At 43.1% G+C, this 18,095-nt stretch overlaps 1 protein-coding gene across 2 annotated transcripts in view; it reads right to left on the reverse strand.

Annotated features, from left to right (window-relative positions):
* Positions 1-11,402: 11,402 nt before the first annotated feature.
* The window catches only part of LOC143026673 (uncharacterized), a 99,761-nt gene continuing 93,068 nt past the window's right edge, over positions 11,403-18,095 (reverse strand). For both annotated transcript variants that reach the window (XM_076187469.1, XM_076187470.1), the window contains exons 15-16: positions 16,170-16,254; positions 11,403-15,985 (exon numbers count right to left, since the gene is read on the reverse strand). In XM_076187469.1, the coding sequence (XP_076043584.1) occupies positions 15,953-15,985; positions 16,170-16,254 (118 nt within the window). In that variant the 3' untranslated portion in view covers positions 11,403-15,952. The remainder of the gene's footprint in view (positions 15,986-16,169; positions 16,255-18,095) is intronic.

Consider the following 18,095-nt stretch of genomic DNA (forward strand, 5'->3'; position numbering starts at 1 on the left):
TCCAGCTTAGTGCGAACACCCCCCTCCCCCCCCCCCCTGCGCACTGCCACATATTTGTTTTAACCTAGGCAATTAGAATAATTAGGATCGTAGCTAACCCGCTCGTGAATAGTGTCTACCTCAAGGAACAATTGGAACTGTGTCATCTCCCACATGAACATTATTCGTAGTACCCTTCAACACTAGTGGCGAGAACCTAGAAGTATTGGCAACGTTGGAGGCTAACTGGCGGGCATTCTCGACCTCACATGCCGCGGGACAGAGGTCAGTCTTCACATCGGGTTCAACAAGGGAGGTCGGACCGCTCATTCTCGGAAGTCCAATCGTGTCCTTTCCTCCCTCATGTGACTGTTGGGGATTTTCATCCTTGAGTGTCGATCGAGTGTCAATTGATTTGGGTACAAACCCCTCCCGCCAGAACTCTAAAAGTGCAGTACGATTGACCAAGAATACGTCGGTGAAGTGTCGCTTACAAAGCCCATCTCAGCGCCCGTCCTTAACCATCAAGCAACGAAGTCGGTCAGTTTCCCGCTCAGATCCACACGAAAACCGTCGCCTCCCGCCCCCACCAGAAGCGGAGCCGCGCCGGTCGTAACTCGGCAGGAGACCGCGCCAATTGAAGACGTCTCCACACGAGAACCGTCGCCTCCCGCCCCCACCAGAAGCGGAGCCGTGCCGGTCGTAACTCAGCAGGAGACCGCGCCAAATGAAGACGTCTCCACACGCAAGACACACAAGTTAAGGTTTAGTATAAGTTAGCTAGGAAACGCGCGCAGGGAATAGTTAGGATATATGTGAAATCCAGTTAATTATTAGCTCACCTTGTTAATGATAAGTAGTATAATTCTAGTGTCTAATTATAGAATTATTTAATCCATTAAAACTCACATTAGGAGTTCTGGGTTTCATTAGCCTAGGACGGTTCACATAATGAGTTGCCCCATCACACCCCCCCCCCCCTCTTTGATTTACATTCACGCTCGCTCGCTGGAGGAAACGCGAGTGGTCCCGGATGGTGATACAAATCTCCTGGACTTCGGTTCCCCAACTGTAGCTATCCTCCTCCTCCCTTCATCACTCACTTAAGGTACGTATTACCCACACCCCCTCATCCTTCACCTACTTCCACTGTCCAGGAAATTCGTGTCAAGCCCCTCTTAAAAATATATATACCCAGCCCGACGCACATCCGGTCATCCGCCTCTAACGCCCGCAACTTTGGCTTCCTCCTACTCCTCGTCCTACGTTAATGCCTGCCTGGGCACCACATTGGTTGGGCGGCTCTCGGCCTCTCGGCCGGGAATACCCTCCTCCTACACAGTATACGGGAGTTTCCAGAATTGTGGATGTCGTGTCCCGGGTTTCCCTTTTTCGATCTCATTTCAAATTCGAATTCGCCTTCACCGCGTCCTCCGTCATGCCGAGATGGGCTTATCCAGGTATCTATCTGTCAACCTTGGTCAAAGGTGCCAAAATCTGGCCCAACGTGGCTCACCTCGGAATGAGGGTGCTGAGTCAGCTTCGTTCTGTTCCTCCAACAGGTTGCCGGCTTCCCGGCAACTTTCGAGGTGTGATAGCCACTATGACCGACCACGCGGCCTATATCACCTAGCATAGTCGGAAGTGCTCCGTCACGGCCCGCGGCCGGGGCGAATAACATCGACCGATACTGCCGGTCTGCTCCGCCACCGTTCTACGAGTACATCAAGCCCATCCGGGAGATGCTGCTACGGTCCGCAGCCGGCTCAATGCACATCCGCCTCTAGCACCCGCACCTTTGGCCTCCTCCTCCTCGTCGTCGTTCTTACGTTAATGCCTGGGCACCACGTCACGCCTCCATGTCCCAATTTTGGTCAAAGGTGCCAAAACCTGGCCCAACGTGGCTCATCTCGGAATGAGGGTGCTGAGTCAGTTTCGTTCCGCTCCACCACAATGCCGCCTCCCGGCAATTTTCGAGGTGAGTCAGCCACTGTGACCGAGCACTCGGTCTATATCCTTTAGCATAGTCGGGAATATTCCTCCACGGTCCGCGGCCGGGGCGACCAACATCGAGCGATACGGCCAGCCCACCCCGCCAACGTGGACCAGCACTCGTTCTACATCACTTATCCCATCCGGGAGATGCTTCGCCACCGTCCGCAGCCGGGGCGACGCACATCGAGTGATACCGCCAGCCCGCCCCGAGACCATGGATCAGCACTCGATCACATCACTTAGCTTATCCAGATGATGCTCCGCCACGGTCCGCGTCCGGGCCGATTTACATCCGGCTCTAGTGCCCCATTCTTTGGCCTCCTCGTCCTCGTCCCTCTTCTTCTCCTCCTCCTAGTGGCTCTACTCCTCGTCCTACGATGCCTGGACAACACGTGGGTTGGGCGGGGGAGGAGGGGGAAAGGGTGGAGGAGGGGAGTGGAATGGGTGGGAGTAGTTATTTGCCTTTGACTTGGCTATCTCCCCTATGTGGAAAAAAGCTCCTGGTATATAGGTCGATATAGATGACATATTGATAGCAAATACCTCCCCAAATGAGCATGTTCAAAACTTGACCGTAGTACTTAAAGAGCTTGCTAAGCATAATCTGAGACTTTCACTTGAGAAGTGTGATTTTTTCAAAGCTTCACTCACCTTTTTTGCCAATAAGATCAGTGCTGAAGGTTTTCCTCCACCTAAAGATAGAGTAACTGCCATTACTGAATTCTCTTTTCCACAATCCTCGACTGAACTTCGTAGATTTATGGGAATGATTAATTTCTTCCGTCAGATGATGCGTAACTTTGAAAATACAGCTCATCCCTTGAATGAATCTTTCCATTTCAATCTATGAGTATCTATTAAACAATTACCATGGATAGACTCTACTAAGGACTCCTTTGACAAATCAAAATAAATAAATAAATAGGTAACTACTTGTCCTACACTTCAATTTCCATCCCCTACTTCAACTCATTATCAACCTGTGTCCAACTGTTTTAATATAGCTGCTGGAACTGCATTCTACCAAATGGTGGACTGAACCAGCACCAAAGGGTTTTTATTCCAAGAAACTTCCAGATGAACTTTCATCTGCTTACTTAGCTATCTTCCACTTTAAAACAGCTATTGATGGACATCAAGTAACTCTTTTCCTTGATCATAAACCCATTGTTTCGGCACTTTACTCCAAGTCCATTGCTAAATCTGATTGTCAACAACATCAGTTGTTACTAACTTGAGAGTATGTTTCCTCTGTAGAATACACTGGAGGAGATAACAACATTGTAGTAGATCATCTTTTATGATCAACATTTGCAGTCACTGTTGATGTTTTTCATCTTCCTGGTATAGCTCATGCTCAGAAACATGACCCTGAGTTTGAAAAGTTTAAAGATTGTCTTTCTAAGCATCAATTGTCCTCAGAATTAACTCTTTCGTGTGATAATCATGTAAGGAAGGGGGTGCTAATTTGATGTAGCCCAAAGGGATTTCTCCCCATCTTTTCTTTTTCTGCATGAGTGGATGGAGAGGTGGGAGTCATCGATTAAGTAAAGCGGCCTTGCTGTAGAGGTACTGTGTCTTGCTACATTGCTTCTGACCTAGGGCAGTGGGTTGGTTACAGGGATGACCCATGATCTGTGAGGAGCTAAGATGGGAGTAGGAATGTGCCTTTGATTTGGCTATCTCTCTGGTAAGGGGGGAAAGCTCTTGTTATATAGATAGATGAAATGGTGATAATTCTACCAGTTGCAGGCCTCTTCTCTGCTGTCCATCATCAAGCCTCATCTCTCAAGTCTCTACCACCATTTAATAAATGTCTGGAAACCCAATGCTGTGTATCAACAAACAACTTTAAGAAGCAATATCCATAAACTACTTTCACCTAATATTTTGCTACCTTTCCTGCTTATATATTGCTACTTGTCTCTTTATGCTTACTTTGTACCATTTATCTGCATCTCATTTGAAGATGTGAATTAAATGTAAGCACTTGGCAATTTACCGTTTCTTTTTCCTTAGTGGTTACCAGCATACATACATACATACATACATACATATATATATATATATATATATATATATATATATAAATAAAAATATATTATATATATATATATATATATATATATATATATATATATATATATATATATATTTCACAAGACGAAAATGTAGTAGCACATATAGTAAAATGTTTTAAATATCCCACTGTCGGAGAAACAAAGCAAAAGAAACAGCCAAACTGTATATTTCTACAACTACTGTGGTCCTCTTCAGCAGATGAAGAGGACCACAATAGTGGTCGAAATATACAGTTCGTCTGTTTGTTTTGCTTTGTTTCTCCGACAGTGGGTTATTTAAAACATATATATATATATATATATATATACACATTCATACATACATATACCAAGGCTTTTTCCCCCTTACAAGGGAGGTAGCCAAAAAGGAAAAGGCACAAAATCATTCCCACCCATTCCATCCCTGAATACACTCCACACCCCTCCACCCACCCTCTCATCTTAGCACCTCCTGGATGACGAGTCATCCCTGCAGCTTGTCCACTGCCCTGGGTCACAAGCAGTGTCGCAAGACGCAAGACACAGCACATCCACAGCAAGGCTGCTTCATTAAATCGGCGACCCCCCCTCTCCATCCCCCCATGCATAAAGGAGAAGACGGGGAGAAATCCCTTCGGGCTGAGTCAAATTTGCTCACACATACTACCTCACCCCCATCCCCCCGCCCATTCCACCTCATGCATCACGACATCATCCATATACAACCATTCTCCATTCACCCGTCTTCCGTCCTCTCCCGTCCTTCCTCAACAGACATTCCCCTTTTCCCCAAAGCCCCCTTCACCCCATCCATCCATCTCATCCTAGGACGTCCCTTCATGTTCACTCCCTCCACATCTGCCTTCCATACCTCTTTTACTAGTCTTTCTTCACTCATTCTTTCCATGTGTCCAAACCATTCTAATACTCTTTCATCAACCCTATCTCCCAACCCCCTTTCCACCCCTGTTCTCCTCCTCATTTCTCACTCTATCCAGCCTAGTAACCCCCATCATGCTTCTCAGACACTTCATCTCAAACACATTCAAACTCCTTCTCTCTTCCTCTCTTATGTTCCATGTTTCTGCGCCATACAGTGCTGTTGGCACAATCACTCCTTCATATAGTCACCTCTTAGCATCCATTCCTCATTACACTTTTTAATCCACCAAGGCATTTACTCGCTCCTCTCAGTCTACATTCTACCTCCACCTTTTCCTGCCACATTTGCACCCAAGTATCTAAAACTATCCACTTCCTCCAGTCGCTCTCCCTTAATGCTCACTTCCAGACTACTGCCACTTTCACCCCTTGTACATCTCATCACCTTACTTTTACCCACATTTATCTTCAGCTTTCTTCTATCACACACTCTCCCAAACTCTGTCACCAACTTCCTCAATCCCTCCTCCGATCCTACCACAAGCGCAGTGTCGTCCGCAAACAACAGCTGGCTCACCTCCCACTTTTCTCCATTTTCTTTAACCATCTCCAATCCCTGACCCACTACCCTTGCATTTACCTCTCGCACCACCCCATCCATGTATAAGTTGAACAGCCAGGGCGACATAACGCATCCTTGACGAAGTCCCACCTTTACCTCGAACCACTCTCTCCATTTCTAATCCTGACACAAGCTCTACTACTCTCATAAAAACTCTTGACAGGTCCTAGAAGCTTTCCTCCTATCCTGTATATCCACAAAACCTCCCACAGTGCCTTTCTGTCTACCCTGTGGTAAGCCTTTTCCAGATCCATAAAGGCCCAAAAAAACATCCTTCCCCTTTCCTATAGCTTTCTCACATATCTGTCTTACCACAAAAATCTGATCTACATAACCTCTACCCGATCTAAATCCACACTGTTCCTCACCAATTACTCCTTCTGTTCCTCTCCTAATCCTCTCAATCAAGATCCTCCCATAAGCCTTCCCAACTACACTAGACAAGCTAATCCCTCTGAAACTACTACATTCACACTTGTCCCCTTTTCCCTTGTAAAGTGCAACTATACAGGCACTCCTCTAGTCCTCCAGCACTCTACCCTCTCTCCAGCAAACATTAAATAACCTCACCAACCAGTCCACCATCACTGTATCTCCTTTTTTTTTTAGACATTCTGCATGGCATCCATCCAGACCAGGTGCCTTACCTGCTTTCATCATCTTAACAACTGCCTTCACTTCATCCTTCCTTATTTCTCCTCCATTTTCCTCACTCTCATTTTCTTAGCATTTCCCACTGCAACTATCTTTCCCTCCCTATCCTCCTTCACATTTAGCAACTCCCTAAAATATTCTGCCCATCTTCCCCTTACTGCCTTCTCTTCCATTATCATCTCTCCATCTGCACCTTTTACCTTTTCTTCTCTACTTAATTCGCCTCCTCTTCCTCTCTTAACTTCTTTCCAAAACATCTTTTTATTACTTTCAAAATTTTCTGTCATACTCTTACCCCATTTCACATCTGCTCTCGTCTTTGCCTCCTTTACCTTTTGCTTTACTTCTCTTTTCTTTTCTTTGTACCTCTCATATGACTCCCTCGTTCTATTTTGTAACCAATCTGTGAAAGCTCGCTTCTTCTCTTCTACAACCTTCTTTGTTTCCTCATCCCACCATTCACTACCCTTTCTTCTATTTCCTCCTGTCCTTCTTGTTCCACACACCATCTTTCCACACTTTGTGACTCCCTCCTTGAACCATCCCCATTCCTTCTCCACACCTAGCTCTACTCTATCCTTCACTCCTCCTTCAGCTTCTTCTTGTACTCCTTCTCCTTTTCCTTATCATTTAGAGAGTTCATTCTAAGCACCTCCCTACCTTTTGTCCCTTTCCTCTTACTCTATCTATCCTGCACTCTTAACTTACCTTCCACCAAAAAATTATCTGATATTCCCCCACCCTCTCCCCTTAGCACATGTACATCCTTAACTCTTCCTATCATAATCCTATTTACCACTACATAGTCCATTAACGCTCTGTCTACCACCCTCTCCCATGTGTACTTATGCTTGACTTGCTTCCGAAACACTGTATTTGCTATTATCAACTCTCTTTCTAGACACATTTCCACCATCAACTCTCCACTACGATTCTTTCCTGGAACTCCACATTTCTCAACTACTCCATCAATTGGGTCATTTCCTACCCTAGCATTAAGGTCTCCCAGTACTATTACATTGATATTTCTCCCTAAATTCTCTATGCACTCATTTAAATCTATCCAAAAAGCCTCCCTTTCTTCTACTCTCTTCTCACTGCCAGGCCCATATGCACTTACAAAAACCCACATCTCCTTTCCCAGTTTCACCTTCATCCACATTATCCTTGAGGAAACCTCCTTCCACTCCACTACACGTTTACCTATCTTTTCATTTACTAGTTTAGCCACCCCTTCCCTTCCCTCGCCCTCTCTTCACTCCTGATAACCTCCCACTTACACTCGCCCTTCCCTTTCAGCTTAGTTTCACTCAAAGCCAACACATCCATCTTTCTTCTCACAAGCATACTACCTATCTCTTCCCTTTTACTCTCATCTGTACCACATCCACACACATTAAAAGACCCAAACATTAGGGTGCTGGTTGGAAAACTCCCAGACCCTCTTATGCCTTTGCTTTTTCTTTTAGGAATGTCCCCTGTGAGGTTTCAAGAAGGATGCCTAGTCCCAATCCCCGTCCCTTTCTTCTCGCCTCTTACGATCCAAGTGGAAGTAGGAATCGCAGGAGTCTTCGTCTGAGTTTATTCCTGACTCACATGAATCTGTCAGAATGTCTCAACATATATATATACATATATTGTTATGACTGATTGTATGTTTCTATGTAATTCTATGTATTGTGGTGTAAAGGAGTGTAATTTTCCAGAGCTGGGTGCATTCCTCAGTGTCCTGATTGGCCTGACTTTGCTCAGGACACTGAGGAACACACCTAGGAATGCACCAAGGAGCACGCCCAGCTCTGTAATTTTCTATATAATTCTACTGTATATTCAGTTTCTTGTGGATTCAAGCAGCCAGTAGTGTTTTCTGCTTTGTTTAAATTCAATTGCTCGGGAGTTAAAATGTAGCCTAAGTATAATTTTCCACTGGTAATATTTATTGTGTATTGTTTATTTACCTTATGTAAATGTATGTTATGGTGTGTGAAATAATTAAAATTGTGACATTGTGTGAGGATGCATTATGATTTGATCTAGTAGCCACAGTGCTGATGAGGGTAAAGGGGTACTGGAGCTAGGAGAATGTCTGGAGGAAGGAAACTGAGAGAATATTCTGGTAAAAATCAGCTCATATTCAATGACTGTACTTTTCATGTGTAACAAAGAGTCCAGTGCTGTTTGGAAAAACCTGGATTACCTTATATTTTTATATGTCTTGATCTCTGTGTATTTTCTATGCCTAAATATTATTGTAAAAATCTGCCAGCTTTCTTCATTATTACCTGGCCTTGTTCAGTAATTTCAAAACTTGAATATACATTTATAATTAAACTTAAAAATAATTTGCTTTTTTTCCCCTATTGATACTTGATTACAGTAATGAGAACTTATGACCCAAGAAATAAAATGCACTTTGAGAAACACATTAGATTTGAGAAACAAATTAGGACGGGGGAATCATATGAGAGGTACAAAGTAAAGAGAAGGGAAGTTAACCATAAGATAAAGGAAGCAAAGAGGAGAGCAGATGTGAAATGGGGTAAGAGTATGACAGAAAATTTTGAAAGTGATAAAAAGATGCTTTGGAAGGAAATTAAAAGAGAAAGAGGAGGCGAATCAAGTACAGAAGGAAAGGTAAAAGGTGCAGATGGAGAGATGATATTGGAAAAGAAGGCAGTGAGAGAAAGGTGGGCAGAGTATTTTAGGGAGTTACTGAATGTGAAGGAGGATAGGGAGGGAAAGGTAGTTGCAGTGGGAAGCACTAAGAAAATGAGAGTGATGAGTAAGGAAAATGGAGGAGAAATAGGGAAGGATGAAGTGAAAGCAGCTGTTAAGATGATGAGAGCAGGTAAGTCACCTGGTCTGGATGGATGCCATGCAGAATGTCTGAAGGAGGTACAGTTATTGTGGACTGGCTGGTGAGGTTATTTAATGTTTGTTTAAGAGAGGGTAGAGTGCCGGATCACTGGAGGAGTGCCTGTATAGTTCCGCTTTACAAGGGAAAAGGAGACAAGTGTGAGTGTAGTAGTTTCAGAGGGATCAGCTTGTTGAGTGTAGTTGGGAAGGCTTATGGGAGGGTCGTGATTGAGAGGATTAGGAGAGGAACAGAGGGAGTAATTGGTGAGGAACAGTGTGGTTTTAGGACAGATAGGGGTTGTGTAGATCAGATTTTTGTGGTAAGACAGATTTGTGAGAAAGCAATAGGAAAAGGTAAGGATGTTTTTTTGGCTTTTATGGATCTGGAAAAGGCTTACAACAGGGTAGACAGGAAGGCCCTGTGGGAGGTACTGCAGATATATGGGATAGGAGGAAAGCTGTTAAGAGCAGTCAAGAGTTTTTACGAGTGTTAGGATTAGAAATGGAGAGTGAATGGTTTGAGGTAACGGTGGGACTTCGTCAGGGATGTGTTATGTTATCCTGGCTGTTCAATCTTTACATGGATGGGGTGGTGCAAGAGGTGAATGCAAGGGTAGTGGGTCAGGGGTTGGAGATGATTAAAGAAAATGTAGAAATGTGGGAGGTGAGCCAGTTGTTGTTTGCTGACAACACTGCGCTTGTAGCAAGATCAGATGGGGGATTGAGGAAGTTAGTGACAGAGTTTGAGAAGGTTTGTGAAAGAAGAAAGCTGAAGATAAATGTGGGCAAAAGTAAGGTGATGAGATATACAAGGGGAGAGAGTGACAGCAGGCTGGAAGTGAGCATTAAGGGTGAAAGACTGGAGGAAGTGGATAGTTTTAGATACTTGGGTGTGAATGTGGCAGGAAAGGGAAGAGTGGGGGTGGAAGTAGAATGTAGATTGAGAGAAGCGAGTAAATGCCTTGGTGGATTAAAAAGTGTAATGAGAAATAGACATCTGGGAATAGATGCTAAGAGGAGGTTATATGAAGGAGTGATTGTGCCAACAGCACTGTACAGGGTAGAAACATGGAACATTAGAGAGGAAGAGAGGAGTTTGAATGTGTTTGAGATGAGGTGTCTGAGAAGTATGATAGGGGTTACTAGGCTAGAGTGAGAAATGAGGAGGTGAGGAGGAGAACAGGGGTGGAAAGGGAGCTGGGAGATAGGGTTGATGAAAGAGTATTAGGATGGTTTGGACACATGGAAAGAATGAGTGAAGAAAGAATAGTAAAAGAAGTGTGGAAGGCAGAGGTGGAAGGAGTGAATATGAGGGGGCATCCTAAGATGAGATGGATGGATGGGGTGAAAGGGGCATTACAAAAAAGAGAGGAATGTCTGTTGAGGAAGGACAAGAGGACAGATGATAGGAGTGAATGGAGAGGGGTTGTGTATAGATGATGCTGTGATGCATGAGGGGGAGTGGGTGGGGGATGGGGGGTGAGATGGATGTATGAGAAAAAATTTGATGCAGTCCGAAGGGATTTCTCCCCATCTTCTCCTTTTCTGCATGGGGGGACGGAGAGGGAAGGGTCGCTGAATTTATGAAGTAGCCTTGCTGTGGATGTGCTGTGACTTGCGACACTGCTTCTGACCCAGGGCAGTGGACAGGATGCAGGGATGACCCGTCATCCAGGAGGTGCCAAGATGAGAGGGAGGGAGGAGGGTGGAGGGGAGTGGAATATATAGGAAATGGAATGGGTGGGAGTGGTTTCTATGCCTTTTTCTTTTTGGCTACCCGCGGTGTAGGGGGAAAAAGCCTTTGGCATATGTATGTATGTACGAGGAACAGATATCGGTGATCACTAAAAAATCTATTGGTTAGGGATCAAGTCATCTCACTTTGTTAGTAATATTACTGTGTTCTGTTTATGCCATATCTGAACCCCAAATTCAAGGTTTCAGAAACTGAGTGACCTTCTGAGTTATAGAATAATACTTATTTATTAATTTTTCTTGGTGGGGTGAGGATAAGTTGAAAGTCCATCTTTGGCAGCAAATCACCTAGCTACACAACTGCCTGCCCCCTGCTACACTGAATGGGCCAGAAGCAACGCAGTAATATGCAGCAAGATCCAACAGCTCAAAGGCAAATACATAAATACATACATATACCAAGGGCTTCTTCCCCCTTACAAGGAAGGTAGCCAGTCAAAATATATAATTCAACTCCCACCCATTTCAATCCCATTCACCAACCCCTCTCTCCTTCTTTTCTTGGCTCCTCCTGGATGACAAGTATCCCTGCATCTAGCCAACTGCCCTGGGTCAGAAGCAATGCAGCAAGAAAAAGGTAAGTAAAGACAAATTAAATGATAATAAACCATATTTATTTCAAATAATTATAGTAGTAACTATTCAGTAAAACAAGTCTTAGCAAGGAAACAAATACTGAACAACTCACTGATGAGCTGAAAAGAAGACATTTATTGACTTCAAAGTGGTACAGTAAGAAAATTTAAGTGTATTTTGAATGGAGAAAAATATATCTATACATATTTAACAATCAATCAATTTGTTGTCCTGCTTCTCTCTTGCAGAAGTCCCATCGCTCCAGGAAATCAGTCAAAGCCATATGTTTAGCCCGCTAGTCATTCAATGAAGACATTTGTTGCCACAAACACAGCCCACCAAACAAAACAAATACCTCTAAAATAACCTACCTCTAGTACGAAAATTATCTATCTATATATCAATAGACAGTTTTTGTACTGGGGTAGCTTATTTTAAATATTTGAAAGAATACTTCTGAAGTATCTATGTTTTGTTTGGTGGTATCTATTCTATCAATAGAATAAAAAATATTTGTCCTCATGACAAAAACATACAAACTTGAGATATATATATATAAATCCATAATGGACTGCTACATTCTCTACTTCACCAAATTACCCACAAACCAATACATCAAAGAAAACAGTTCATGAAGCAAGAACAGCACTGTGACACCTATGTTCATGTCACCACCCTGCAGTAAGAGTACCAAGAGTACCAATACAAAAATAGCCTAACAATAGATACCAACTGCTCTAGATGCAACCACCACACATAAGACACTGAGCATTTTATGCTACATTATCCTATACTCATTCTTCCCATTCAGCAATACAAAATCTCAAGACTAGTGGTAAACTGGAAACTGGCTAGACAGAACTGAAGTAACAGAACAATTGATTGCACTGTGTTTGTACATACACCAAAGGCTTTTTCCCCTTTATAAGGGAGGTAGCCAAAAAACAAAGGCATTAAATCCACTCCCATTTCATCCCCACATACTCCACTCCCATCCACCCCCTCCCTCTTTATCTTGGCTCCTCCTGGATGACAGGTCATCCCTGCATCTTGTCCACTGCTCTGGATCAGAAGCAGTCACAAGACACAGCACATCCACAAAAAGGTCACTTCATTAAGTTGCCAACCACCCCCTCTCCGTCCCCTCATGCAGAAAAGATGAGGAAAAATCCATTCTGGCTGCGTCAATTTATTTTTCACATACTCCCTCACCCCCCATACCACACACTCCCATTCATGCATCACAGCATTATCCATACACAACCATTCTCCATTCACCCCTGTCTTCTGTCCTCTCCCATCCTTCCTCAACAGACATTACCTTCTTTCCCAATGCCCCTTTTACCCCATCCATCCATCTCATCCTTGGTCACCCCCTCACATTCACTCCTACCTCTGCCTTCCACACCCCTTTTACTAATCTTTCTTCACTCATCATTTCCATGTGTCCAAACCATCCCAATACTCTTTCATCAACCCTATCTCCCAACTCCCTTTTCCACCCCTGTTCTCCTTCTCATTTCTCACTCTATCCAGCCTAGTAACCCCTATCATACTTCTCAGGCACCTCATCTCAAACACATTCAAACTCCTCCTCTCTTATGTTCCATGTTTCTGCCACCGTACAGTGATGTCAGCACAATCACTCCTTCATACAATCTCCTCTTAGCATCCATTACCAAATGTCTATTTCTCATTACTTTTTAATTCCCCAAAGCATTTACTTGCTTCTCTCAATCTACATTCTATCTCCACCTCTACTCCACCCTTTACCGCCACATTCGCACCCAAGTATCTAAAACTATCCACTTCCTCCAGTCTCTCTCTCTTAATAATCACTTCCAGTCTGCTGCCACTTTCTCCCCTTGTATATCTTATCACCTTACTTTTACCCACATGTAATTTAATTATAATCTAAGCTAAGACAAATATACCCAATAAGTTCATTTCAGATATGGTAGAGATATGATAGGAGAAAGCTGAAGGTAAATGTGGGTAAAAGTAAGATGATGAGATGTACATGGGTAGACGATGGCAGTGAGCTAGAAATAAGTCTTAAAGGAGAGAGGCTGGAATAAGTGGTTAATTTTAAATATTTGGGGTCATATGCAGCATGAAATGGAATAGTGGGGGTAGAGGTAAATTGTAGGTTGAAAGATGCAAGTAAATGGTCTGGTGGATTAAAAGTGTCATGAAATATAGGTATCTGAGAATGGATGCTAAGAGAAGATCATATGAAGGGGTGATTGTGCTAACAACACTGTATGGGGCAGAGACTTGGATTTTGAGAGGCAGAATGAGGTTTAAACGTATTTGACATGAAATGTCTGAGAAGTACAACAGGGGTTACGAGGTTGAATAGAATGAGAAATGTGGCGAGGAGAGTGGAGGTGGCAAATGAGATGGCAGACTGGGCTGATGAAAGAATACTGGGATGGTTTGGACACATGGTAAGAATGAATTAAATTAGATTAGTAGAAGAGGTGTGGAAGGCAGAGGTGGATGGAGTGAACTTGAGGGGGCAACCAAGGATGAGATAATTGGATGGGGTGAAAGGGGCTTTGAACAAAAAGGTAATGTCTATTGAGCAAGGAATGGAGAAGGTAGGTGATAGGGGTGAGTGGTGAATGGCTGTGTATGGATGATACTTTGATGCAGCAGAGAGGGATTTTCTCCCCATCTTCTCTCCTTTCTATGTTGAACAAGGAAATGTGTGTGTGTGTGTGTGATATTTTGACACAACCCAAAGGGATTTCTACCTATCTTCTCCAATTTCCACATGAGGTGCAGAGAAAAGTGACCTTGCTGTGGATGTACTTTGTCTTGTTGCATTGCTTCTGACTTAGGGAGTGGGAAGGAGACAGCGATGACCTTTCATCCATGAGAACCTAAGATGAGAGGGAAACAAGGGTGGTGGATAGGAGTGGAAAGGATGGGATTGAGTGCATGCCTTTGACTTGGCTACCTCCCTTATAAGGGGGAAGAAGCCCTTGGTATATAGATAGGTAAAGTGAACTGGCTAGTGAGGTTGTTGTGTGTCATAGGGAGGGAGATTGGTGGACTGGAGGAATGCCTGTATAATTCTGCTTTACAAGGGAAAATGGGACAAATATGAATTTAGTAGTTCTAGAGGGATCATTTGTTGAGTGTAGTTGGAAAAGCTTATGGGAAGGCTTTAACTGAGAGGATTAGGGAATAACTGGTAGGGAGCAGTGTGAGTTTAGGAAAGGTAGAGGATGCATGGATAAAATTTTTATGGTAAGGCAGATTTGTTAGCAGGTCTTGGCAAAAGGTAAGGATGAATTCTGGTCTTTTATGGATCTGGAGATGACTTATGGCAGGGTAGACAGGAAAGCACTGTGTGAGTTACTGCAGTTATATGGGACTGAGGGAAAGCTATTAAGGGGGGGTCAACATTTTTTTATGATAGTAGAGCCTGTGTTAGGACTGGTAATGGAGAGAGCAAGTGGTCTGAGGTAAAGGTGGGGCTGCATCAGGGCTGTCATGTCACCATGGCTGTTCAATGTGTATGAGGATGGAGTAGTATGGGAGGTAAGTGTGAGAGTAATGGTCAGGGGAGCGGAAATGATCAGAGATAGTGGAGAAGTTGGAGGTGAGCCAGTTGTTATTTGCACACAACACTGCAGGGTGCAAGGAGGGATTAAGGAAGTGGGGTACACAACAAAGTGAGGGAAGCAAGTTAATGTCTTGTGGGGAATGAAAAGTGTCACGAGACTTAGGCATCTGGGAATGAATGCAATGAAAAGATTAAATGAAGGGATGATTGTGCCAACAACACTGCATGGGACAGAGACTTGGAATTTTAGGCAGAAAGGTGATGTTTCAATGTGTTTGAGATGAAGTGTCTGAGAAGCATGGCGGGGGTTACAATATTGGATAGAGGAGAAGGTAAAAAGAATGCCTATTGCACATGAAGGTGATAGGGGTGAATGAAGAACAGTTGTGTATGGATGATATTTTGACATAGCCCAAAAGATTTTTCCCCCTGTCTTCTCTATTTTCTGCATGAGTGGACAAGGAGGGAAGGTTGTTGAGTAAATGAAGTGATCCTGCTGTGGATGTACTGTGTCTTACTGCATTGCTTCTGACCTGGGCAGTGTACAGAATGGGATGACCCTTCATCCATGAGGAGTTAAGATCAGAGGGAAATACTGGATGGTTGTGCCACCTTTATCAGGAGAAAAAAAGCCCTTGATGTATAGATAGACAGACATATGGTACAAGAATATAGTATATCTACAAATGCAGGTACATGGAAATATAAAATAAAATTTATTTAACCCTTCAGGTCAATATAAAATTCTAATGTTTATTCTGACTGATGTCAGATGATTTTATTCAAATGAAGGAAACTGCTCAAGATGCCATGTGGTTAAATCTATCTTGATTAACCATTTGAAGTTGGTATTTGTCTTTGATTTTCTTAACTGCTACAGCATGATCTTATTTAAGTGAGGACAATCCCTGAAGCAGCCAATGAGTTGAAAATAATCTTGTGAAAAGAACTTCTGAGCTGACTGTCCTACAGATACCTTATAGCTCTGGATGTTCTCTATATCAACTCAATTTGAGAAAGCAGATTTGCCTGAAACAAAAAGCAAATACTGTAATAACTAATGACAGCAAATACTGTACAAATCTAAGCAGCCTGTGGCCCAATTAGCTCATATATGGGAGAGATTACTGTATTTTGTTGGAGATGGGCTTCAATTTTATATACTACCACAATTAATCCCAATAGTCTTTAGTGTAACTCAACTAATCCTTACCCTCAAAAAGCGACTACAAAAATTCTTGACCAAGCCTGGAACTTTGTCCAAATCTTCCAGCTTTTCAAAAGGTCCACACATGGATCTGGAGAGGAGAGTTTTTTTTTTATGCTGTACATAAAATACATTCACTGTCTAGGGATTATTAGTGTGGGGCAGAGTAGGATAAAGCATTCAGTGTCTTCTGTGTGGGGGCTGCATCTAAGGCAGTTCGATTCTGTAGCTAGATCTACTCTTATGTTGGTACTGTCAGTGCTGCAAGCATATCAGTGTGGTTCTTACTTCTTGAGAGGTATTTTTCTAAGGGGCTGATATCTGTGGGTGTTGGTGAAGTACTGATTTTAGCAGTTTGTTTTGAAGAGCTTGTTTAGTGATTTCGTGTGAATATGCTTTTTGTGTGAAGACTGTCATGGGCATAATCACTTCCTCTGTCAAATGTAATGTCAAATGTGAGGCCAAGAATTTTGATGTTCTTGTCCACTGAAAGGGTGACCCTTTAATCTAATCACTGAGTATTTATCAGATTCATGGTAATCTGGGGTAAGCAATTTCACAGAGGTTTTCTGTGAGGATACAGATATTCTGTTTTGAGTTTGCCATTTATTGCTCGCTAAAGTAAGAGTGTTTTTTATTATTATTTTTAGTTACAGTGTTGGGATAATACTGTTTCAGCATTTGTATGTCAGACCTGTGATATGTTCCTAGTTTCAAGTGGGAAGGTCATGTGTACATATACATCTATCTATAAAGATGGTAGCCAGCCAAAGCATGCTTAGCTCTTTGTGGATGAAGAGAATCCATACCCCTTGCCCACTGCTTAGGTCATAAGCAATGCAACAACATGCATGCAGGAATTCCACAGCAGAGCCCAACAGCCGAAGCTCATTTACCCCCACTACTTCATCTACACGATGATCTTCCTTCCTCATCCCCTCAAGTATAGAAGAGGAGAAATCCCTTTGGGCCATATCAGTTTATCATACATTCACAACCACTCTTCACTCACACTTATCTCTTACCATCACACTTCCCTGCTCAACAGACATTCCCATTTTAACCTAGGTCCCCTTCACCCCATCCATCAATACCATTCTCAGCCTTCCCTTCAAGTTCATTCCACCTCTGCCTTCCACACTCTTTGCTATTCTTCACTAAATTTTTCAATATGCCCAAATCATCCCAATATTCTTTGATCAGTCATACCTGTCAGCTTCTTTATACACACATAGACATCTATCTATCTGTATATGCCAAAGGCCTATTCCTCCTCATGAGGAATGTATCAAGTATATGTCTTGGGGGAATGAAAAGTGTCATTAGAAATTGGTATTTGGGGATGGATGCAAAGAAAGGACTATATGAAGGGGTGGGTGATTGTGCCTACAAAACTGTATGGAGCAGAGACTTGAATTTACAAGAGACAGAAAGGTAAACTCTAAATGTATTTGAGATCAAGTGTTTTAGAAGTATGGTGGGGGTTACAAGAATGGATAATGAGAAATGAGAAGGTGGGGAGTAGGGGTGAAGAGGAAGCTACAGATAGGGCTCATGAAATATTACTGGGATGGTTTGGGGACATGGAAAGAATACATGAGTAAAGAGTGTGGGAGGCAGAGGTGGATGGATTGAACTTGAGGGGAAGACTGAGAATGAGATGGATGAATGGATGGCATAAAGGGGGCCTTGAGTAATAGAGGAATGTCTAGATAGTAGGGAAGGAAGAAGGCAAAAGATGTGTGTAGAGAATGGTTGTGAATGGAACACACACTAATGCAGCACAATGGGATTTCTCCTTGTTATATCTATTTTCATCTGTGGAGATGAGGAGGGTGGATTGCTGTGTAAATGAAGCACTGGAGGCCTACTGTGGGTGTGCTCTGTCTTGCAATATTGCTTCTGAAGATGGATGGGGTGAAGGGGGCCTTA

The sequence above is a fragment of the Oratosquilla oratoria genome, chromosome 6 (genome assembly GCF_046742065.1).
Source record: "Oratosquilla oratoria isolate Oo_2021 chromosome 6, ASM4674206v1, whole genome shotgun sequence".
NCBI classification, from domain to species: Eukaryota; Metazoa; Arthropoda; class Malacostraca; order Stomatopoda; family Squillidae; genus Oratosquilla; species Oratosquilla oratoria.